The 25783-nt window shown below is 49.9% G+C and overlaps 1 protein-coding gene across 1 annotated transcript in view; it reads left to right on the top strand.

Annotated features, from left to right (window-relative positions):
- Ksr2 (kinase suppressor of ras 2) overlaps positions 1 to 25783 on the top strand; it is a 333604-nt gene that overhangs the window by 57416 nt on the left and 250405 nt on the right. The window contains exons 2-3 of the mRNA XM_051161630.1: positions 20047 to 20187; positions 24612 to 24762. Of these exons, the coding sequence (XP_051017587.1) occupies positions 20047 to 20187; positions 24612 to 24762 (292 nt within the window). The remainder of the gene's footprint in view (positions 1 to 20046; positions 20188 to 24611; positions 24763 to 25783) is intronic.

Genomic DNA, 25783 nt, shown 5'->3' with positions numbered 1-25783 from the left:
ACTCCAGCCTTCTGCATCTCGGAGCTGACACCGTGGCCCCAGGCCTCCTTATTTAAAAATAGTCACGCCATTTAAACTTTCTAACAAAAATTTTCCTTTGAATAGAAGATAAATGGAAAACCTCAGCCCCAGAGACCCGTGGCCATGCTCCCTGAAGAGCCTGGGTGCTCCTGGTGGGGATTTGTGTGGAAATCTTTGGCCTTCATAACTGCTAAGTTCGCTGCAGGGTGCCAGGTTTCTTCCACACACCTGGGTTTCCTCTCCCTGGGGCGCCAGGTGGCAGGTCCCTGGAGCCCAGCCATCTGTCCCTGCGGGGGCATTAACCTTGAGCCTCTGCCTTTCATTGCTTGCGTGCCATCTCTTGGCCTTGTGGTTTACTTTTTTCGGGTAACCTGAGTGTGAGGAGACGTGTGGGGCTGGGGGGAGCGACATCATGCTGGGGTCTGGATGGCCGCGGTTCTTATTCTGCCTCCGGCACTAACCTGAATGGGAGCTGTTGGGCAAGTCATCCAGGTGCCTGGCCATGCCTCAGTTTCTCCATATGCGAAACAGGAGCCATAGGACTGGAAGGCAGCTCAGTGGTAGAGTGCTTGCCCAGCATGCACTGGGCCTGGGGCCAAGCCAAACCAAACCCAAGACGTACACAGAAAACCCAAGCACGGTGATACGTTTTGTTGGGAGTTGATCAGAGGGCTTTGTGCATTGTAGGAGAGAATTCTACTGTAGCTGTTTAGTAAAAAATATAGGCTTTTAAATCTGTGTATTTTATCTTTTTGGCTACTTGGTGGGTTCTCAGTGGGCTCTTTTTCTATTTCTGTCTTCATTGGCTCAGCTCAGCTTCTCCTGACGCAGCGGTCACCAACAGTCTTCTCGCTCTACCAGCTTAATCCACTCTCCGCTGTCTCTTGTCTTTGCTTGGCTCAACCTCTTTTCTTCTTCTGTCCAGCCCTACTCAACCTTCTTGTTGTTGTTTTAACTGTCCTCCGTGACCCTACCTTTCTGTCTCCAGGAAACTGCTCCTCCTACTTTCTCTTCTCTCAGCCTCTGCTGGCCTTTTCATGTCCTCTCCTGTTCCCAGAAGTCCAAGAGCCAACTGACACTGCAGAGCACAGGGTCATTTAAAGGGCCAGGCACACAAAAATACTTCACACTGCACTCTACCTCTCAGTTACACATCCAGACAGCTACGTGTATGTGTGTTCCATAACCATGTGTATGCACACATGTGTGTGTGTTTGTTCCATAAGCATGTGTATGCATGTGTGTGTGTGTGTGTGTGTGTGTGTGTGTGTGTGTGTGTGTGTGTAAAGGCCAGAGATCAACTTATGGTGATATTTCTCAGGCCTGTCTACCAGTTTTTATTATTATTTATTATTATTATTATTTTAGATAAGATCCATCAGTGGTCTGGGACTAGCCAGGTAGACTGGTTTCCTGGTTAGTGAGCCCCAGGGTTCTTCCTGTCTGGGTACCATAATGTCCAGCTCGCTTCCTGTGGGTCCTGCGGCTCTGACTTGGGTCTTCATGTTTACTTATACGGCAAGCACTATGTACGGAGCCTTCTCCCCAGCGTTTCTCAAATTGTTGTAAAGTGCACAGAATGGCTATCATTTTGTCCATTAAAAAAATTAAAAAACTGTAGTTAGTGTGTGTGTGTGTGTGTGCGCGCGCGCGCATTCATGACTGTCAGAAGATGACTTTTTCCACCGTGTGGGACTTGTGGATTGAATGTATGTCGTCAGGCTTAGTGGCAGGCACCTTCACATATTGAGCCATCTCGCCAACCTCATCCCCCCCCCCACCTTTTTAAAAAAGATTTCTTTATTATTATGTATACAGTGCTCTGGCCACACATACACCTGCATGCCAGAAGAGGGCAGCAGATCTCATTATAGATGGTTGTGAGCCACCATGTGGTTGCTGGGAATTGAACTCAGGACCTCTGGAGGAGCAGCGAGTGCCCTTAACCTCTGAGCCATCTCTCCAGCCCTCGTTTTGCCCTTTTCTAAGTTACATTAAATGCATTCACACAGTTATGCAGCTGCCACCACTGTCCATCTCCATGTTCTTCCTGCCACCAATACAACACAACACTTAGCTCCCTGACTCGGTCACCGTGGGGTGTCACTCCCTGACTCGGTCACTGTGGGATGTCACTTCCTGACTCGGTCACTGTGGGATGTCACTCCCTGACTCGGTCACCGTGGGATGTCACTCCCTGACTCGGTCACCATGGGATGTCACTCCCTGATTCGGTCACTGTGGGATGTCACTCCCTGACTCGGTCACCGTGGGATGTCACTCCCTGACTCGGTCACCGTGGGATGTCACTCCCTGACTCGGTCACCGTGGGATGTCACTCCCTGACTTGGTCACCGTGGGATGTCACTTCCTGACTCGGTCACTGTGGGATGTCACTCCCTGACTCGGTCACTGTGGGATGTCACTCCCTGACTCGGTCACCGTGGGGTGTCACTCTCTGACTTGGTCGCCGTGGGATGTCACTCCCTGACTCGGTCACCGTGGGATGTCACTTCCTGACTCGGTCATTGTGGGATGTCACATGCAATGCCAGAGATCAGGTGGCTTGAACGCAGAGACTCTTTCTGGATGTTCTGCAGCTGATGCCTCATTTTTGAATGGCTACCTCCTCGTCATGGTGTTTGGGTGAGGTCTGGCCTCTTCTTTCTCTAGGGACATTAATGCTATCAAAGGGGTCCTACCTCCGGGTATCATCAAACCCAGTTTCCTCAAAGAGGTCCACCTCCAGATGCCATTGTATGTGGGATGGTGGTGGCCACTGCCTCAGCAAGTGGGAGCTGTGAGGCTAAAGCAACTGACTCCATTTCCTCATTGTGAAAATGGCTCGATGAGGACACCTCAGCAGACTGGTAGTAAAAACCAGGCAGTACACACAGAGCTGGAAATATGGGGACTCTCGCTGACCATGGGGCAGAGGTTGTAAGACAATGACTATCTCGACGTGGGGGACATGTCTGGAAGAATCGCACCTGGCTGGAGCCGGAGCTCAGTGGGCAGAGTGCTTGCCTACCGTGACTGAGGGCATGAGCGGGGCATGGTGGCGCATGCCCATAGTCCCAGGACTTGAGAAGTGGAGGGAGGAGAATCAGAGGTTCAGAGGCACCTTTTATTACATAGTGAGCTCGAAGCCATCCTGGGCGCTCTCTCTCTCTCTCTCTCTCTCTCTCTCTCTCTCTCTCTCTCTCTCTCTCTCTCTCTCTCCCTCCCTCCCTCACTCTCATTTCCTTTCTCTCTCCTTCTCTCTCTGTCCCTCCCTCCCTCCCTCTCTCCCTGCTTCCCTTTCTCTCTCCCTCTCTCTCTGTCCCTCTATTTCTCTATCTCTCTCTGTCTCTCTCTCCCTCTCTCTCTGTCCCTCCCTCTCTCCCTCTCTCTCTCCCTCCCTTTCTCCTTCTCTCTCTGTCTCTCTCTCCATCTCTCTCTCTCCCTCCCTCTCTCTCTCTTTCCGTTTCTCTCTCCCTCTCTCTCTGACCCTCTCTTTCTCTGTCTCTCTCTCCCTCTCTGTCCCTCCCTCTCTCCCTCCCTTTCTCCTTCTCTGTCTCTCTCTCCCTCTCTCTCCCTCCCTCTCTCCCTCCCTTTCTCCTTCTCTGTCTCTCTCTCCCTCTCTCTCTCTCCCTCCCTCCCTCTCTCTCTCCCTCTCTCTCAGACCCTCTCTTTCTCTGTCTCTCTCTGTCTCTCCCTCTCTCTGTCCCTCTCTCCCCTCCCTCCCTCCCTCTCTTTCCATCTCTCTTTCTCTCTTACACACACACACACACACACACACACACACACACACACACGCGTCTCAGGGATGGCTCAGTGAGCAGAGTACCTGCTGCACAAGCAGGATGAGGGCCTGCATTCGGACTGGCGTCATCCACATCCAAGCCAGCGGTGGCAGTGCGCCTGTGTAACCCAGTTCTGGGGAAGTAGACACCGAGGCAGGGGCCTGGGGTGCACTGGCAGGCTAGTGTAGCCAGGTTGGTGAGCTCCAGGTTTAGTGAGAGACCCTGTCTGCAAAATAAGATCGAGCGTGATTGAGGAAGATGCCAAGTATGGGCTTCTGGCTTCTACACACTTACACATGGGCACATGCACCTGCATGTATGTACACATGCATGTGCACACATATGCACATGTTCACACACACACATTCTCTCTCCCCTCTGTGGAAGCAATACTTTTGCTCCGATCTCTGCTGTCAATGTGCTCCCCGCCCCGGGTTAGTTCTAGCTGCCTTGGGTTATTTTTCATATCTTTGGCACCAAACTTCTCCGTATTCCACAATAAACCAAAAACCAAGCAAACAGAAGGGCAGTGTTTGGGTCAGAACCCAGGATCAATCAGGCATCTATGGGTTTGTCTGTCGAGAGAACCCTCACTTGTTCCTTCCTGCACATCATTTACTCATTTATGAGCTTGCTCCCCAAGACGAGGAAGGTGGGGAGTTCCCTCCCCCATAGTAGCTGCTGGTAGAATCAAGATGGGATAGAAAAACTTCTAACTGGAGGGGCAGATTTTAGCTGCTAAGTGCACATAGTGCGTTTAAATGGGGCATGGAGCTGCTCACTTGGGAAGTGGAGGCAGGAGGATCTGGAGATCACTGCCAGCCTCCCTGCAATATAGAACATTCTGGGCTAGCCTGAGCTACCTGAGGCCCTTTCTCAAAATGAAAACAAACAATGGGACAATTGTTGGGTGGATCACACTTCAGAGTAGGGAAGAAAGACAGATAGAATTGGACCTACCACTTGAAGGGTGAGCAGGAGGCAAAAGGTGGTGACCTCAGTTCCTCCCCGGATCTCACTCAGTGTGCTTAATGGGGTCATCAGTGGGTGGTGTCCCTGGTCTGGGGCCATCACTTTGAGAAGCCCCAGTGTAAGCAAAGGACCACAGGAGAGAGCTAAGAGAGTAGTCCATGTCCTCCCTTTCTCTCCCCCAACCCCTGTCCCTCCCTCTATCCCCTCTTTTCTCCTATAGTATATAGCCATTAAGCACCTATATGTCAGGCCCCATGCTAGGAGCCAAAGAGACAAAACAGATGCCAACATTGACATGCTTATGACCACATGTCGCTGTGATTAGATGCTGTGGTCAGTTCTATGAAGGAAAAGAAACGTCATGACAGGGGACATTGCCTGGGCAGTGGACTCCTTTGTCTTGGACAGGATGAACATGGCTTATGGACGGAGCCTGCGAAGATGAGAGGGAATAACCCTGATGTGTGAGAAGTGGGCTCCAGGCAGATGGGCTGGAGTATGCAAATGTTGGAGTATGCAAATGCCCTGGGGTATGGTGAGCTTGGCTCACGTAAGGAGCAGGAGGGTTTTCCTATGGAATTGGAATAAAGGCTTTTGAGGTTTGTGATAGGGGCTGAGGGCAGAGCCTCTCAGGCTTGGGAGGTGGGGTGGCATCTTCTTGGGTGATCCTGGGCCTCCATGTAGGAAGATCAGATCAAGCTCTGAGTGAGACACAATCTCTAGTCAGTTGGACAGTACCACCTCATGTCTCTTAAGTCACCTCTCTTGGCAAACCATCAGCCTTCTATAGTTATCTCCTGCCCACCCTTCATATCTACCCATCACTTTTCTGTTGCTGTGACTAGATACCATGAGCAATGCAACCTCTAAAAGAAAACATTTAACTTGAGGCTTATGGTTTCAGAGAGTGAGAGTCTGTAAGCATGATGGTTTAACATGGTGGCAGGCTGGCACAGCATGGCATGGCACAGCAGGCAGGCACAGCACAGCAGGCAGAGCAGTCAGGCACAGCATGGCATAGCACAGCAGGCAGGCACAGCAGGCAGACAGGCAGACATGGCAGGCACAGCACAGCAGGCAGGCAGGCACAGCAAGGCACAGCAGGCAGGCAAGGCACAACAGACAGGCAGGCACAGCAGGCAGGCACAGCACAGCAGGCAGACAGGCAGGCATGGCAGGCACAGCAGGCAGGCACAGCACAGCAGGCAAGCAGGCACAGCAAGCAGGCACAGCAGGCAGACAGGCAGGCATGGCAGGCACAGCAGGCAGGCAGGCACAGCAGGCAGGCACAGCACAGCAGGCAAGCAGGCACAGCAAGCAGGCACAGCAGGCAGGCAGGCACAGCAGGCAGACAGGCAGGCATGGCAGGCACAGCAGGCAAGCAAGGCACAGCAGGCAGGCAGGCACAGCAGGCAGGCAAGGCACAGCAGGCAGGCAGGCACAGCAGGCAGGCAGGCACAGCACAGCAGGCAGGCACAGCAAGGCACAGCAGGCAGGCAAGGCACAACAGACAGGCAGGCACAGCAGGCAGGCACAGCACAGCAGGCAGACAGGCAGGCATGGCAGGCACAGCAGGCAGGCACAGCACAGCAGGCAAGCAGGCACAGCAAGCAGGCACAGCAGGCAGACAGGCAGGCATGGCAGGCACAGCAGGCAGGCAGGCACAGCAGGCAGGCACAGCACAGCAGGCAAGCAGGCACAGCAAGCAGGCACAGCAGGCAGGCAGGCACAGCAGGCAGACAGGCAGGCATGGCAGGCACAGCAGGCAAGCAAGGCACAGCAGGCAGGCAGGCACAGCAGGCAGGCAAGGCACAGCAGGCAGGCAGGCACAGCAGGCAGGCAGGCACAGCACAGCAGGCAGGCACAGCAAGGCACAGCAGGCAGGCAAGGCACAACAGACAGGCAGGCACAGCAGGCAGGCACAGCACAGCAGGCAGACAGGCAGGCATGGCAGGCACAGCAGGCAGGCACAGCACAGCAGGCAAGCAGGCACAGCAAGCAGGCACAGCAGGCAGACAGGCAGGCATGGCAGGCACAGCAGGCAGGCAGGCACAGCAGGCAGGCACAGCACAGCAGGCAAGCAGGCACAGCAAGCAGGCACAGCAGGCAGGCAGGCACAGCAGGCAGACAGGCAGGCATGGCAGGCACAGCAGGCAAGCAAGGCACAGCAGGCAGGCAGGCACAGCAGGCAGGCAAGGCACAGCAGGCAGGCAGGCACAGCAGGCAGGCAGGCACAGCACAGCAGGCAAGCAGGCATAGCAGGCAGGCACAGCAGGCAGGCACAGCACAGCACAGCACATCACTGAAGCAGTAGCTGAGAGCTCACATCATGATCCACAAGTAGGAGGCAGAACAAGACACTCAGAGTGGTTTGAGGTTTTGAAACCTTAAAGCTGGCCCCCAGTGGCCTCCAACAAGGCCACACCTCCTCATCCTCCCCAACCAGTTCCACTAGCTATTTAAACAACTGAGCTTATGGGGGCCATTCTTATTCAAAGCACCACAATGCTTAGAAGGTTGGGAGAAGCAGGAACAGTTTAGATGATGGAGATGGCCACTATTAGACCTTCCTGGCTTATGTGATTGGCTGGGCCAGACCTTGCTGACTTAGGTGATTGGCTGAGCCAGGCCCCATTAGACCTTGCTGACTTAGGTGAGTGGTTGAGTCAGGCCCTATTAGACCTTGCTGGCCTAGGTGATTGGCTGAGCCAGGTTCTATTAGCCAACTCAAGGCAGAGTCTGATGGGATCCTGGTAACCCCAGGCATCCCGCAGATGGGACTCGTCTTCTTGCAGGGCCTCACCTGGCCTGTGGTGACTTGGTGGGTGCCTCGTGCTCCAGCCCAGCCCAGCCCTTTACCCTTGTGTTTGCTGCTGACCTTGCCCCTGTGGCTAAAATTCTGAGTACAGAGCTCTAGGATGGGTCTCTCGCCCAGCAACCTCTGCTTTCTCTAGTCATACTTCTGATACCCTTGGAAGTTTGGAGCTAGATGTCGCTCTTGGGTGTAGCATTAAAATAAATAAATAAAAAAATAAAAAACAAAAAACTCCAACTTTGGAGCCTAGAGAAAGCCACGTCTCTGAGAGGCCATGTAGAACAACTCCTCACCCTGGAGCCAAGAGCAGGCCTTCTCATTCCTACTTTAGTCTTTCTTCACCTGGGTAGTGGAAGGGCACGGGTGGGGCAGGCAGAAAGGCACAGCGGAGGCGGGGTGGAGGGGACGGGGGAAGAGGAGGGCAAGCGCTTGCTGTCAAGCCCAATGATCTGAGTCAGATTCCCAGATCCCACGTAGTGGAAGGACAGATTGACGCCCGTGAGTTGTCCTCAGACATCTACACGGCACTGTTGCATGCAGCCCCTCCTTCAATAAATAATAGCAAATAATAAAAACAACAAGGGCACGGCGGTGTTCCTGCCAGCTGGGCCATTGTCTGTTTAGTACAATATTCCCAACTGTGTTTTTGTACCTTGACATATTTAGCTTGTGTGTGAAATTTACTCAGTGGAAGTTGGAGTCCCCATCTGACCTTAACCAATTAAACACCTTCAGACAGTTTAAACAGTATTTATACGTTTGATATATGGAAAAATTTTAAGCACTCTACTTTTGATAAACAAGCCTTCTCAACTATATACATAGCCCACAGCTGCTTTAGGAAGTAACTTTGACGGGGGCCTGCGAAAGGGCTCAGCACGTAAAGGCGATTGCTGCCAAACTAGGTGATCTAAGTTTGATTCCCAGGACCCACTTGGTGAAGGGAGAGAACTGACTCTCACAAGCGGCCCTCTGACCCATCCCTGGATCCGAGTGCTACGGCGTGTGTGTGTGTGTGTGTGTGTGTGTGTGTGTGTGTGTGTGTGTGCCTCCACATGCGTGCACTGAAAAAAAGCAACCAATCACATTTATAAGCCGGGCACCTGACTTAGGGCTCAGCACTACGCTGACGTGCATAGCGCCTGGGTTCACTCCTGAGCCATAGAAAAGTTACAATAGAAAACCTCCAGAAGTACGACAAGCTTTCTGGTGAGGTTTCCCCTAAATTAGCTTCAGTTTCATCTGGAACCATGCATCTAAATCAGCTGTTCAACCACACGCTTTAGGCCAGAGTTTGGAGAGGTTGTGTCAATCTGTCGGGTTGGAGGCAAACACACGCTTCAGGCCAGAGTTTGGAGAGGTTGTGTCAATCTGTCGGGTTGGAGGAATATGAAATAATCACCTCCGATGTACAAACTGTTCCATTCAGACGTTACTCTGATGGGTTTAATGATCTTTAATGTGTACAATGCGTCTCAGGTCTTGACTGAATCTAAAGATATCCTCTTAATGAGAATCTTGCCTTCCTTTCACCTAATTAAAGCTCAACCCTGATGATGTTTTTAAGTTATTTGAGGGTGTTGAATTCTCAGCCGAATAGTGATCAGAAATTTCAGCAAGGATGTGGTCTGGAATTTTTTTTAAAGTTGTATTTATTTGCTTAAAAAAAATGTGTGTGTGTGTTTATGCCTTTGTGAGTTTATGTGCTCCATATGTATGCAAGTATTCATGGAGTCCAGAAGAGGGCGCCAGATACTCCTGAACCGAGTTCAGGCAGTAGTAAACTGCCCAGCATGGGTGTTGGGAATCGAACCCAGGTCCTCTGCAAGAGCAGTAAGTGATGTTAACTGCTGAGCCATTTCTCCATCCCTGGAAAAGAAACTTTTTATTTATTTATTTTTTGTCAAGGGAGCTAAGATATAGGGTTATTTACTATGTTGAGTATTTTTTAAATTAATTTATTCTTGTTACATCTCAATGGTTATCCCATCCCTTGTGTCCTCCCATTCTTCCCTCCCTCCCATTTTCCCCTTATTCCCCTCCCCTATGACTGTTCCTGAGGGGGATTACCTCCCCCTGTATATGCTCATAGGGTATCAAGTCTCTTCTTGGTAACCGGCTATCCTTCCTCTGAGTGCCACCAGGTCTCCTCCTCCAGGGGACGTGGTCAAATGTGAGGCACCAGAGTACGTGAGAAAGTCATATCCCACTCTCCACTCAACTGTGGAGAATGTTCTGTCCATTGGCTAGATCTGGGTAGGGGTTTAAAGTTTACTGCCTGTATTGTCCTTGGCTGGTGCCTTAGTTTGAGCGGGACCCCTGGGCCCAAATCTGCCTATCATAATGTTCTACTTGTAGGTTTCTGGGATCCTCTGGTTCCTTCTACTTTGCCATTCTCCCATGCTTCTCTCATCTAGAGTCCCAATAGGATGTCCTCTCCTCTGTCTCAGTTTCCTGGTAAGTGAAGGCTTTCGTGGGACATGCCCCCTGGCTAGTATGAAATCTATCTGGTGCTATCTCAGAAAACTGGGAATAGGGCTTCCTCAAGACCCAGCTATTCCACTCCTTGGAATATACCCAGAAGATGCTCCAGCACACAACAAGAAAATTTGCTCAACCATGTTCATAGCAGCCTTATTCATAATAGCCAAAACTTGGAAACAGCCTAAGTGTCCCTCAGTAGAAGAGTGGATAAAGAAACTGTGGTACATATACACTATGGAATACTACTCAGCTATTAAAAACAAGGAATTCCCGAAATTTGTGGACAAATGGATTGAGCTAGAAATGATCATAATGAGTGAGTTAACCCAGAAGCAGAAAGACTCAAATGGTATATACTCACTTATATCTGCATATGTTGGGTATTTATGTGACTTAATAAATCTAATTTTGCTGCCATAGTCAAGAGTAGCGCTAAGTCGTGACTGTCTTGGGCGGTTTGGTACTAAACGGAACTTGTGTCTCGGCTCCACTGCAAAGCTGCTTGGCTGTTGCCTTGATGATCTCCAGCGCATAAAGTTTATTCTGGTCATTTTGGACTTCATCTGTTTTTTGTTTGTTTGTTTGTTTTTTTGTTTTTTGTTGTTATTGGTTTTTTTTTTTTTGAGACAGGATCCCACTGTGTAGCCCAGGCTGACCTTAAACTCAGGGTCCTCCCGCCTCCACCTCTTTTGTATTAGGATGACATCTGCGTACGCCCCACACTTGGCATGGGATCAGAGCATCCCCTGCCCTCAGCCTCTGCCCTTTAGGATAACACCTGCCCACTGGCCCTTTCCTTTCCTCTCTCCTGCCATTGCCCTTCCTCACATGCAGCGATTCAGAATGGAGGCACAAAGGGTGGGCTCCCAATTTATCCGCGTGCATTTCCCATACCAAAGGGTGGGTCCCCAACTTATCAGCGTGCATTTCCCATACAATGTGATCCCTGGGGAATGGTTAAGAGGGAGGGAGCTGCTGTTGCGTGTGTGTGGTGGACGGACTGGGTGCGAGCCCAGCCCATTTAGACTGATCAAATTCAAATTGCGTTCTGCTTAGGTATGATTTAGGCTGGGGCGTTTTTGTTGTTGTTGTGTTTTAGAAGTTGAATGTGTAAGGTAATTGGCCCCGCCTGAAGCCACTGCTGGGCAAGAGAGGGAGCTGGTACATATTTTGGGTGCCTCCCTGTTCCAGAAAAGTTGAAACGATTGCAAGAGAGACACAGATTAGGTTTTTATTTTTATCCTCCTCAACCCGGTACCTGTGCCTTCCGGGACCACTCTGCCTGCCGCTTCTCCACCTCCCTGCAGCCCCTCACCGCTGTAGCTGTGGGTCGAGGAGAGCCAGGTTGTTCTAGGACAGTGAGGTCACACAAAGCATCGTTGACTCTCCTGTCTCTCCAAACTGTCTGGGGACCCTGGTTACACAGAAAGAGAAGCCCCTGGTCCCAGGAGCCCTGGGGGCTTAGGGTGGAGCCCAGCATTGGCTTAACATGTGGATTTTTAACAGGATCCCCAGGTGACTCTCTAGGAAGCTGAGTTTGACAACAACTTTGAACTCAGGGACGGGACAGGCTTGGGGCAGCTCTGTCCCTGTCAGCTGTGCTCATGGCCTTAGGCAGATCAGTGGTTACTATATGCCTGTTGTCTTCCCACTAAGAGATCTTAGCCTTTAAGGTACATAGAATGACAATCAAATTCAAGCAAATTGATTATCCCAGCACCTGGCAAGCCCCATAGCTATGAATTCAACTATGACTAGATTATTTTAATAATAGTTGGTGAATTAATATTATTATTATCAGCTGGGTGTAGTGGTGCACGCCTTTAACCCCAGCACTCGGGAGGCAGAGGCAGAGGCAGGCGGATCGCTGTGAATTCAAGGCCAGCCTGGTCTACAAAGCGAGGCCAGGACAGGTAGGCCTACACAGAGGAACCCTGTCTCAAAAAACAAAAACAAAAACAAACAAACAAAATAGTATTGTTATCAATAAATTAGTAGATACAGCAAGTACATAAAAATCGACAAGTGTCAATTTTACTACAGGTTTAATATGGATATGGTTATAGTTCAAATTATATATGAATGTTTATGTATACATGACTATAGTATGTTATAAACATGACTATAGTATGTTATAAACATGACTATAGTATGTTATAAACATGACTATAGTATGTTATAAACATGACTATAGTTATGTTATAAACATGACTATAGCATGTTATAAACATGACTATAGTATGTTATAAACATGACTATAGTATGTTATAAACATGACTATAGTACGTTATAAACATGACTATAGTACGTTATAAACATGACTATAGTATGTTATAAACACGACTATAGTTATGTTATAAACATGACTATAGCATGTTATAAACATGACTATAGTATGTTATAAACATGACTATAGTATGTTATAAACATGACTATAGTATGTTATAAACATGACTATAGCATGTTATAAACATGACTATAGCATGTTATAAACATGACTATAGCGTGTTATAAACATGACTATAGTATGTTATAATAGCTTAGTGTTATAATAATGTTGAGGCTGGGGTTGTAGTCCAGTGGGCAGAGCACTTGCCTGGCCCATCCCCAGCACAGTGGAAACAAGGTGAGGTGGTGCAGGTCTGTATGCCTGAGCATTCAGGAAGTGGAGGCAGGAGGATCCAAAGTTCATCACTACGTAGTTATCCTTGGCTACATAGCGAGTCTGAGGCCAGCCTGGGCAACATGAGACCTGTCTCAAAAACTACAAAGAATCTAATAATGTCCCTGGAGGGAGTCCTGGGGGCTAAGTGTCTGTGTTGCTCACTGTGAACCTGTGTACTGTTCCTCAGAGGTGGTTAAGAGGGCAGACTGCATGTGTTCAGTTCCCAGGATCCGTACTGAACTGTAACCTCCAGCTCTTAACTCCAGGGGACCCAGTGATCTCTTCTGGACCCAATGGGCACCCACCTACACACGCTCACGCACACGCTTGCAGGGACACGCACGCACGTGCGTGCACACACACACAGAGGAATCTTAAGAGAAAACTCATTGTTTGTCCTGAGCACAAAGCAGTGGGCAGTGGGATGTCCCACGTCCCTCGACGGGACCCCTGTGATGCTCTCTGCAAGACAGAAATGGGGGCGGGCGGGGAGGGGATGTCCCTCCTCTAGATGCAATAGGGTCAGTTGTTTGAAACCTTCTCTGTCAGACGGTTCTCTCCCCTGTCAGCTGGCCCCTTGTGCAGGGGTGTTATGACAATGGTCGCCCTGGCAACTGCAGGCCGGCTTTAGGCTATTTCATTACTCTGGCAGCTTTGACAGCCCTAGAACCTTGCTGCACGGCCAGAGGAACCAGTCCTGCCCAGGCTGTACCTGGGAAAGTACTCAGGGTTTTATTTTTGAAGGTTTAGTGGCTGTTTCCAGCAATGTGCATTTGTAAAAAAACAAAAAAACAAAACAAACAAAAAACAAAACAAACAAACAAACCAAAAACCAATCAAACAAACAAGAAAAATGCATGGACCACTGTCTGTCTGCTGGGCAGGCTCCCCTGGGGAACACAGGCAGAGAACCCCTGCTTGAAGCAGACAGGCTGATGGGTTGTGTTAGAAGGGAGGTGTAACCATGGAAACCAGTAAACAGGATCATCTAAGATACAGAGTGTTACGGAGCATGTGGGGTGTGTGTGCGCGTATGTGTGTATGTAACTGGGTAGGCCTACTTTGGAAGAGAGAACTCTGCAGGGTGGGAGGGCCACATGTGCTGCTGGAGGAGAGACAAGTCCAAGGTCAGACCTTGTGCTTAGGAGGGGAGGCTGCAGGCGTGCAGTGCTCAGGGCGATCCTGAGAGCACAGTGGTTCTGTACTGCTTGCAGGCTGCCTGTGTCATCCTTGGGCCCCAGCTGTCCCACGTGTGTCATGGTGTGAAGTGAGTGCCAGCCCACTAGAGCTGGGAGGTTCACACAGGCCAGAGGGTTGGGGACACACCCCTCCTCCGCACACCCTGCACACCTCTCAGTTTTCTAGGCTGTTCTTTTTTTAGAGAGAAGTGCCCAGAGGTGATGGAGCAAGCCAAAAGCCTATGTGTTTCCTATAGGTCTCTGCAGTTTGTCTCAGTTTAGATTCCGAGTGAAAAGTTTCCTATTTCCCATTAGGGATTTGAGACAGTTATTTTTAGAGAAGTCACATGTCTTGACTTTCAGCTTAGTGTGTGTGTGTGTGTGTGTGTGTGTGTGTGTGTGTGTGTGTGTGTGTGTGTGTGTGTTTATGCTGCTAAATTTACCACCATGTTAATATGGAATACAGTAATAAGGCGCGGGGGTTGCTTGGATGGAGTCTGGACCTGCTGATAATTTCCATTTGCTGTGTGAGGTGCCTGCCTGCCCTCTGGTGGGCAGATGGAGAATTGCACCCTAAGAGTCCCTGCAGCCTTTAGCCAGACTTGGAATGGTGCCTGTGACCCTGGTAGCGTGGGCACACCTGGACAGGCTGTAATTTGAAGGTTGACCCTTTGAGATGCCCTTTTCACTTTTTCTCTGCACGGACTTGAATTGAGGATGACCTAAATAAAAATCAGCTAGGCCACCAGGAGGGCTGAGGCGGCTGGACTGGGTGAAGCAGCCAAAAATCCTTTCCCTGTGTCTGTTTCAGTCAGTGGGGAAACAAGGAGAGGCCTCGAAGTGGGCATTCGATGTTTTGAGTTCAAATCCTGGACCTGCCACTTTGGGATGGGAGTTCAGGATCCCACCCTCCACTTCCTCATGTGCAATACAATCCCAATAATATGAAGGCTATGTCAGCATGCCCGTGCATTCAAAAGAAGAAACATATCAGGAGCCATTTAAAAAGCTAATTTAGTGATGTTGAAGGGTGTAGTTATTATTACAGTGATTTTTTGGTTGGTTAATATCATACATGCCAGCTCTGAAACTGAGCTACACTCCTAATGTGAAAGGACTTAGAGTTCAGAGCTGAGAGTCACCCTGAGGGCACACTGTTGCTTTGCGCACCTTCTGCGGTGAAGGGCTGGCTTTTTCAATGCTGAGATTTTTGTGGGCAGCACTTTCGCAGACTACAATAAAAATGAGTCACTAGAAAACGAAATGGACAGAGTAAGGCTGGCTAGAAAACACTTCGACCCAGAGGACACTGAATGACTCTTGCCAAATAGCTATGTGCCTCTAAGTGCTCTGGTTCCTGGATTACCCGAAGGGGCGTGGCTCCTGTCTTCAGAATCCATCAGTTAGGAAGAGCACCGTTTTTGCAAGCAGGGGTGTGGTGTAATAAGTTTGGTGGCGCACGCCTTTAATCCCAGCACTCGGGAGGCAGAGGCAGGCGGATCGCTGTGAGTTCGAGGCCAGCCTGGTCTACAAAGTGAGTCTAGGACACCCAAGGCTACACAGAGAAACCCTGTCTCGAAAAACCAAAACCAAAACAAACAAACAAACAAAAGTTTGGTGCTTAAAACCACTTCCCACAACTATGAGAGAAGCTTAGGAGAGACCCAGAATTCCCACGATTACCGTCTGTAATAACAGGTCATTGCTGTGAAAGAAGCTGGCCCATCAGTTTTGTGTCTCAGATGCCCAGGCTGACCCTTGGCTGCCCTTCTTGCTTGGCTCTGACCTTATGGCCCTGTGGTTTGTGTTTGCAGTTTTTGTCTTCCCAGAGACGGCTGCTGGTGCTCAGCTGAATTTCTGGGCCCCTAGCACATAGAATGGTGTGTCTTCCGACCTTAATTATCCTACATTGGATCTATGGTGGATTCAAAAGCTGTCAACTGGTCAACCAGGATTAGCTATGACTTGATCAGTTAATCGGACTTGGGTTTAAGACCGTGGTGAAATTTTGATAGCCTCGAGCCAGTGGTGACCTTGGGTCAATGACTTAGCGTTCCTTGGCTTAAATATTTTCCCGTGTAAAATGTGGAAAGTGGTGAGAACCCTAAGTCGCCACAAGGATTACATGACCTACGCAAGATGCCCGTCACAGGGCGGTAACTGACAGGCACGATGGTGCTGTGCGCACCCGTGGCCTTAGGGGAAGCAAGGCTTCTAGGCTGTATTGGCATTAAAACAGCTTTACTGAGGCTGGAGAGGCGGCGCAGCAGTTCAGGAAACGTGATACTCTTGCAGAAAAGGATGGAGGTTCTGCTCCTTCCCGCGGCTGCTCACAGCCATCTGTAACTCCAGCTCCAGGAGCTCTTACGCCCTCTTCTGGCTGTTTCAGGCTCTGCCTTGCCTGTGCCGCTGCACATAAACCCACGCAGGCAAACACATGCATATAAATAAAACAAACTAACAATTAAAAGAAGGAAATGACAGTTTTAAGCCAGGCATCACTACACCCATCTGTAGCCCTCCAAAATTAGGAGGCTGAGGCAGGAGGATCAAGAGTTTAAGTCCAGCTTGGGCTTAGCAGTAAGACCTTATCTGAACACACACACACACACACACACACACACACACACACACACACACACACACACACACACACACAGTCTCAAGCTTTTTTCCATGTGATAGGAAGATCATAGATTGGGGGGGGGGGAACCAACAACCCTTCTTTATTCTAAAATCAATTAGAACAACCATGGAATGATAGTTGATGTATCAAAATTTCTGTATGCGTGTGTGGTGTGCATGGTATATGTGTCTCGTGTGTTTGTGGCACACGTGGGTGGGGACTGTATGTGCACGTGCTTAGGAAGCCAGAGGATGCCATCTAGTGACTTCTATCTCTTTCCACTTTGTGGAGGCGCAGTCTCTCAAACGCAGAGCTCACCCATCCAGATAGTCTAGCTGGCCAGCTTTCCCTGGGGGACCCTCTGCCGCCAACTCCTGAGAGCTGGCACTCTAGGCAGGCCGCCGTACCCACCCAGGTTTTATGTGGGCCCTGCGGGGTCCAGGCTCTCGTCCTCATCCTGGAGCAGACAGTGTGCCTCGACAAAACAAAACAAGAATAGCCGTGCCCCGAGCGAGCATGTACCTGTTTGGTACGTGTTTCAGCGGGGCGACTCAGGGGAGCTAGACGCTGGGATTACGTGTGTGCGTGTTAACACAGCAACAGGCTTGCCAAGGGCGGATGTCCTCCGAGCGCTGCCCACTGTCTCCCATCACCGCTGCACCCGAGAGAACCCCTCACATCTCACCCCTCCCCCACAGGCATGTTCTGTACGTCCACGCAGGTTGTCATGGTGCCGAGGATGGAACCCAGGACCTCACATGGTCCAGGCAAGTGTTCCTACTGTACTGACCTACACTTCCATCCCCCACTTTACTTCCTTTTTAATTTGGAAAATTTTAGTTTTCATTTTATTTTACATAGTGTTTTTTTTTTTTTTTTTTTTTTTTTCTTCCTGTGTACTACATGCGTGTAGTTCCTGGAGGGGCCAGAAGAGGGCAGCAGGCTTGGTGGCAAGCACCTTTACTCCCCAGGCCATCGTGGGGGCCCTCATTTTCTCAATGTCCCTTAGAGAGCTTTGATTAACTATAGAAAAGATGCAAAAACCGTATATAAAGAAACGGAACTACGTCTTGTTGCTTGGTACTGTTGGGTCCCCCATCCCCAGGAACTCAGTCTCTCTCTCTGGTATTTCTCCTACATCTCCTGCTTGGCACACTGGTATTGCCGACCCTCCCTCCTTCCCTCCCCTCCCTCCATTCAGAACAGGGACCAGGTCTCTTTTAAGATGCACCGGAGAGCTCGTGGAGACTTGTGTGTGACTTGCAAGGCAAACCACAAAGCAAGCTGTAAATGTCCTCTCTCCCCGTTCTGTTTCTTATCTTCCTTTTCCTAACCCCCAGAGCCTCAAGGACCCTTCCAGATAGAGGCTCTGAGCTTACAAAGAAATCCATGGACACATTTTACTAGAGAGTGGGAGATTCTATTTATCAAGAGGTCTTAGAAGCCACTGTCTGCCACTAAATAGCACAGTTGGTCGTTCTATTTGAGAGTGGGGTGAGCAGGGCTTCTGGAACTTTCTCCACTTGTGAAAGTACTCTTTATTTGCCTGATGTAATTGTCGTCTCAGAGCCTTACTGCCTCCTACTGCTAACCTAGACCTAGTCCTGGAAGCTTCCAGCCTTTGTGCAATCTAACCTAGGCCTAGAATGCTCTCAGTCTCTGAGACTTACTGCTGAATAAACCCACCCTTTCTAGCTCTTTCTGAACTCTGGCTGGCTGGTTCAGCCCAGCTGCTCTGGCTTAAACTCCTCTCCAAGCTGACTGATTCAATCTGGGTTCTCTCAGCCTCTCACTGAATTGCTCTGCTTGACCTCACACTAACTCTGGCAGCACGCCCTAATCTCTGGCTCTTTCTCATTCTCTGGCTCGTTCCGTCTTCACCTGTGTCTGCTTGTTCTCTCTTCAACCTGTCTCTGTCAAACTAAGCTTTTCTTTACCTGAAGCTTGCCCTGTGCCAGGCTGGCCTTGAACTCGGAGATTGGCTTGCCTCAGTGTTCTGGGATTAAAGGCGTGTGGTTATCCCAGCCAGATCACACAGGCCTAGATGTTGTTCTCTCTTGCTAGAGCAGGCATGTCTGGATTAAAATTCCTCTAATCCACTTACAGTCCTTTTTTACCAGAGAAGTGTTTATGTAACTGGGGTATGCAGGTGTAATTATTCTAATATTACTGATTATAAATCATAGCAAAGTTTATTTCGGAGTGATTTTATATGTGTGTGTGTGGGCGCGCGCCTGCATATGTAATGTGATGTCACCATTGATTAAAGATTAAAGCAAATGTGTACTAATGAGATAGGTGTGCTTATCTATTTTTACATGATTAACTAAAATGTGACTGAACATTTGATATTTGACACTGCAGGGTTTTTAATTTGTTTCCTAGATCCAGTTGATGTTTTGGATTCAGAATTTTCAGTGCTCAGAATGCTGCTTTGCATAAGAACGGAGCACAAGTTGGCAGCGCCATGTTGAGCACCATTTCAGAATTCCTGGAAACTCTGTTCTAATTCCAAATTCATTTCATAATTTTTAAAAAATCATGGGGGGATGACAGTAGTGAGCGTTGCCAGGAACACCTCAGCCTTATGTGTTTGCTTTTGGATTAATTTTTGGTTGTTGCACATTTAGAAATCTTTACCGTCCCTCAAACTTTCCAGACCCCCCACATTCAGTCATGTCCGACTCACAGCTTAGGAGCTGGGGTGTACAGTTTGTTTGCATGGCTGGTGCATGGTGTATGCAATGCATTTCTGACAGGATGCTTCCCAGCTGTTGACAGTCCTTTGCCATTGCAAGCAGAACTCTTAAAAAACAAAACAAAACAAAACAAAACCCTTGGGCACAGTTACTTTTCAAAAGATGGGTGTCATAGAATGAGTTTCTAGACATCCAGTTGTGGGGCCAGTCAAAGGACTCGCGAGATTAAAATGGTGGATACTACTACAGAGAGGAGGCACCACAGCAGAGTACCAAGGCTGATTTGTTGGCCCCATTTTCACCAACACGGTGAAATGTGTTAATTTTGTGCTGCCGTAACAAGTTACCAGAAGCAAGGTGTGTTGTAAAGAAAATCAATGCATCTGGATAAGATTCCGGCAGCCGGAAGGTCTGGACAGCCTCTCGCTCCGTGACCTGTGGCGGAGGGGAGGAACTGGCCTTTTGTGGAAGGGACCGATCATGAGAGGTCTAGCCTCCAACTACTCATTTCCAAGGGGCAGAGGCTGGACTCTTTGAGAACGACCCCAATCCCTTCTGAGGGTGGTGCCACCATGTCTGACTCTCCTCCCTTTGGGCGCCATTTCCTGGAGCCTCTCAGCCTCGGTCCACTGCAGACCACGGTTTACAGGAACCACCTCGGATGGGAGACTCTCCCTGTGGTGGAAACGGTCTTTCCAACATGGAATTGGCTGGGGTTAGTGGGTGATATCAGGGCTTCTCGCCCCTGCTCCCCCGTGGCAGTGCCTCTGAGATGTGCCCCTGTGCTGTCTGTTTCCACAGAGCAAGCTGGTGAAGTACTTCAGCCGACAGCTGTCCTGCAAGAAGAAAGTGGCCCTGCAGGAGCGCAATGCTGAACTGGATGGCTTCCCCCAGCTCCGCCACTGGTTCCGGATCGTGGACGTGCGCAAGGAAGTCCTGGAGGTGACCGCGTCAGCCCTGAACCCCTTGACCCTTACTGGCCAGATGCTACCTTCTTTGCTGCTTCCTAGATGGCTGTGCCCAGTACAGACCCTGGCACACAGTAGGCCTTCAACATGTGCTGCCTGAAGGATCACGGGATCTGTGTATGAGAGAGGCTGTCTAGAGTCGGACTGTTCACTCTATTTTTCTTCTTTTTAAAGATTTATATCTTATGCACACAATGTTCTGCCTGCATGTGTGCCTGCCCGCCAGAAGGGGGCACCAGATCTCATTATAGATGGTTGTGAGCCATCATGTGATTGCTGGGAATTGAACTCAGGACCTCTGGAAGAACAGCCAGTGCTCTTAACCCCTGAGCCATCTCTACGGCCCCTTAACGGAGTCATTCTAGGTCACCACATAGACCAGTGCTGTCCATCAACTTTTTGCTATGTGTTTGTGCTGTCTGATAAAGTAGCCATGGGCACATGTGGCTCCCGAGCTCACAGAGGACTGGGATTGCGATTCTTGCATGAGACCAAGGGTCTGGAATTTGAACTGTATTTAGTGTAAATTACTGCTGGCCAGTGTGGCCATATTGGATCACAGGGACTTGGGACACCAGTCTTTCCGAGTGGATAATATATGGGGCCTGAGTTCAGTCCTTAGAACCCACATACAAAAGTTGGGTGTGAAGGCTTATGCTTGTAATGGCAGGGCTGGGGCGCCGGAAGAGACAGACAGGTGGATCCTTGGGACTCACTCACCAGCTACTGTAGCGCACCTACACAAAATGTAACAGTTATAACTCCTTCCTTCCCTCCCTTTCTTTCCCCTTCTCCTACCTCCCCTCCCTCCTTCTCCCTCTCCTCCCCCTCTTTTTTCTTTTGACCCCAGGCTAGCCCTCACCTCTTTCTCTAGCTAAAGGTTGCCCCCGGACTCCTCCCCCTCCTGCCTCTGCCTCCCAAGTGCTGGAATCACACCTGTGAGCCCCAACCTCTCTTTTCTTAAGTAGCTGACGCATAAAACGAGGTCACCCACATAAAATGTCCAGCTCTGGGTGAGTCTCGCTGTGATCTCTGCGGCACAGGGAGAGAAATCGAGGCTCAGAGGGCAAGTGACTTTCAGTGTCGAGGGGTCGGGCCAGTGCATCAGGCTGGATGGACCCCAGAGCACCCTATGGGAGCAGCTGAGGTCTGTTTATTTCCCTGAGGCTGTGCAGAGCAGAGCGTGGGGGTGTCCCTGCTGTGGGTCCTTACTTCCTGTTCCACAAAGCCCCTGCTCTACTTAGGGCTTGTTATTAAGGGACAGGATCTCCCCCCCCTCCAGCCCCCCCCCGCCAACCGTAAGCCCTTTAGCTTCATCTTCCCCCCTGTATTCTTCCATCCAACACACACACACACACATACACACGCGCGCGCGCGAGACCCCAGCACTGTGTGAATTTCTGTACTCCCAATTTCACTCCCAGGATGGCCAGAATGCCTGGGGCAGTATCTTTTTAGTTGTGTGTGTGTTTTTTTTCCCAGTCACTTGCTGTGAAGAAAGCAAATTTGAGGGGGGAGGGGGAGTCGGTTGATTGCCTGGCAACCCTAGGTCACAGCCCATCACTGCTGTTGTCAAGAGAGTTCTTAAGCCTAGGGAGTGGTGCCACCCATAGTGGGTGGAGCTTCCCCCCCAGCCCTGTGATCTAGACAACCCTCACTGAGACTCTTCCTAGGTGGTGTCAGGTTGACAATTAAACTAAGCACAATGGTATACTTGCTGCATTTTAATTGCACAACGGAGGGGGGCGAACTTCTTAAAAGCTTTGGGATTATACAAATGTTTATATGCCAAGGGCCCCTCGCGGGTCGCGTAATGCAGAGGTAAAGTCCTCTAGAGAACGAACGGCTGGAAAGTGTGATCTTCAGACTGCATCTGATGCGCTGTCGCTTTTCATTTGGCCGATAAGATCTGAGTTTCAAATTTTAATTTTAACCTAACGTCTTAAAACTTGTTTTTTAAAGACTCGAGATCTGGTTTCGAGGCCACAGGTATTGATTATACAGAGAGAATGCTTTCATGATGGGATGAGCCACAGTTGGCAGCCCCTTTGGTCCCCCAAGGCTCTTCCTGTCCACTTCTTTGGAGCTCTTAGTCTCCCAGCAAGGGTTAGGGTGAGGCACGAAGGCTCCCTGCCTGCAGTTCACACACTTGTCCACCAGAGGAGGCTCTCAGGAGGGCAAGGGAAATAGGGAGACAGCTGTGAGACGTGCCCTGGGTTCAAATGCTGCTCCCACCATTCTTTTGCTGTGGGACTTGGGCTAAAGGTTTAGCTCATCTGGCCTTTAGCATCCTGGTCTGTGGGCGGTGATACCATCACTTTCGCTGAGGATACAGTTCAATGGTAGAGCCCTTGCCTGGCATGAGTCAGAGTCGAAATCCCGTTCCCCAATAAAACATAAACACGTATACATACGCGTATGTACACATACATATACACTCCCACAATATACATATCACACACTTACAGTACACACACACACACATCCACACGTACCTCTGGACCTCCACACACCACCACACGCACACACACCATCTACAGGCACACATACAATCACATACACAAACACACACACATTCCTACAATACACATGCATACCCTCCACACACACGCACATGCAAACACACATGCACGCGCACACCTTCACTGCCACTTGATCTTGTGGCATGACGAGAATCATCTGTGTGGAGTACAGGAAACACTGCCAAGTGGGATTATTTTACCACGGCACACATGAATTTTCTTTCTTTGGCCCATGTTGTTACGGCTTTCTTCACCTTTCACGGCATAAAAACGTATGCTTAACTGCTCTTATGAACCTGAGCTTCAGGGTAACCTGAACACATATGCGTGTACACATGTGTGCACACACTCACACTTATGCACACACACACACACACACACACTTTTAAATCACAGGATTAAAATGCACAATTGGGCCCCGCAGCAAGAAGGGGCTTTAGTTAGATTCTACACCTCTCCTACTTAACTCCACACGGCCTAAAATCCCCTGGGGGCGGGGAGAAGGGTCATAACTGAATGATCATCTTTATCAGGATAGCCTGTGGCCACATCTGTGAGAGACGTCTTGATTGCTAAGTGATGCGGGAGGACCCAGCCCACTGTGGGCGGTGCCATCCCCAGCCGGACACACCTGAGCTGTATAAGGAAGGTAGCAAGCCAGAGAAGACTTGCGTTCATGCCCTGATTTTTCTCAGTGATGGACTGTGACCTGGAAGTGAAAGCCCCGTAAACTCTCCCTCCCAAGTTGCTGTTTGTCGGAGGGTTTTGTCAGAGCATCTGGGTCAACGGAGAACAGCATTGTTCTCTGAGGGTTCATCCTGCACCCCCCACCCTGGCGGAAGGAGGCTCAGCTGCACTGTGTTCCTCCTCGTCTCCAGGTGACTCAGTTGCTTCCTCCTGTCCCCGTCCTGGCTTCACAGTCACCGTCTGCTTTGGATTTTGCCCTGTAGCTCTCTTTGGGGGAGGGGGAGGGGCACTTATGGACTTTGTTGTCAATCTGTATGTTATTGTAATACACAGTCATGGCCACGAGAGGGCAGACGGAGCCCACGCTAGTGCCAAATGAATCGCCACCCACAGATTTACAAGCCTTATTTAAATAATAATATACTACAAGTGTATAAAATCCTTGGCTACTGTAGAGACTGTGAATGAAGGCTATTTTATATGCATTCGTGGAAACACTGGAAGACGAGTAAATATCAAAGCTTGAGGGACTTGTTTCGCCATGTTGCGAACTTACTCAGGACACTGTTCAGGGAAGGTACTGTTTGCAGAGCGACAGGATGGGGAGGGCCGCCTGTCCAACACATTCCAACCTGGGAATCCAGCTTCTGTCCTGGCTCCTTTGTTCAGAGAGGTCCTTTTCCCCGTTCTATGCTATTCCTCAGCCTTACCACATACCTCCTGGAGCTCAGTAAACGTCAAGCCTTCTGCCACCTTCTTCTTAGGCTCTTAGCGGCCCCCTATGACCCTAGACCCCGGGAGTGCAACAGCAGGGAAGCTGGGAGTGGCAGCCAGCGAACAAGACTCAGAAGTATGAAACAGGGTCTGTCTCCCTCGGCTTTAGAAGCGGGACTTCGTGTGTGGACTGTTGATCATGTACTGAGCATGCGCCTCCACTAGGCACCTCCACTTTATAAGTGAGAAGAGCAAGGCCTAGAGAGGTTAACTGATGTGTCTAAGTAAGTGGCAAACAGGAGGCTCAAACCCAAAGTCAGCCATAGTGGGGTGTCTTCACTGGAGGCGCCATGCTGTCCCCCTCTGCAGTTCTTTTTGAGTGCCACAAGAGGGCAGTATGGAGGTGCCACGGCGTTCCCTCTGGCGGAGTACTAGGGTTCCAGGTCCGGCTGACTGCCTTTGTCCCTTCCTCTAGGAGATCTCCCCTGACCAGCTGAGCTTGGAGGATCTCCTGGAGATGACTGAAGAGCAGGTGTGCGAGACGGTGGAGAAGTACGGAGCCAACCGGGAGGAGTGTGCCCGGCTTAACGCCTCGCTGTCCTGTCTCAGGAATGTACACACTTCAGGTGAGCAGCCCAGGAGTTCAGGATCGTCCCCAGCTGCTCAGCCGCTGCCCTTCAAGCTTCTGAGAGGGCCCTGGATATCAAAGCCAGGCCAGGAGCATAGATGGCTGTCAGAGTTGTGAGTAGGCGGGGCTTGAGTGCCACCCTGCAGAGTGGGCGGGGTCTGAATTCCTAGCAGAGTGGGTGGGGTCTGAGCTCCTCCCAGCAGAGTGGGCGGAGCTTGAGCTCCACCCTGCAGGGGATGGCTCACCATGGGTCTTAGATAATTAGGGTCCAGTTGTGGGAATCTTGGATGTGCAAGAGTCTTTCCCGGTCAGACACTCGGAAGTGGCTTTGCGTTCTGAAAAGCAGTTCTGACTATTTCTGTGCACAAACAACTGTGCATTCTTTGCAACAGAAATCAGGTTGTAACTGCCCCAGGCTCTGGCCCCCAGGGACCTGCAATTTCCATTTCCATATTACCCCCCCCCCCCCATAGCAGGGGTAAGATTACTTAGAGGTATTATTTTAAAATTCCTTTTCTCCTAGCATAAATTCTGTGGCTTTGCTTTATTAATTTACAATCTAAATATTTCACCATTTTTACTGGATCATTCCAATTAATCCCTCAGAACTGTGACTCAGGACGGTCGCTGTATCTCACGTAGTTGGTAGAGTGTCTGGCACACACAGGGCGCCGGGTTTGATGTGGTAGTGAGTGTCTATAACCCTGGCACTTGGGAGGTAGAAGTAAGAGGGTTAGGCGTTCAAAAATCGTCCCTGGCTACACCAGTGTGGGAAACAGGAGGCAGACCCTCTCTCCACAGCCTGCCTTTGCTGTCTGCTCCTGGGCTCCCCGCAAACCATTACAAATATTTAGGCACCGTCGTCTCAGTTCTCACCACAAGGTGGCGCCGTTGACCACAGCTCCGGCACAATGTGGCGGCTGTTACTTCTTACTGTCCAGTCAATATGCAACCTGTGATTACGACTTATGAAGTGGCTGTTAATATGCTAGGAGAGTGGATGACCTGGCAGTGAACCA

This window comes from Acomys russatus, chromosome 19 (genome assembly GCF_903995435.1).
Source record: "Acomys russatus chromosome 19, mAcoRus1.1, whole genome shotgun sequence".
In the NCBI taxonomy this organism is placed as follows: domain Eukaryota; kingdom Metazoa; phylum Chordata; class Mammalia; order Rodentia; family Muridae; genus Acomys; species Acomys russatus.
The sequence above is the reverse complement of the archived record's forward strand: the minus strand, read 5'-3'. Positions and strand labels throughout refer to the sequence as shown.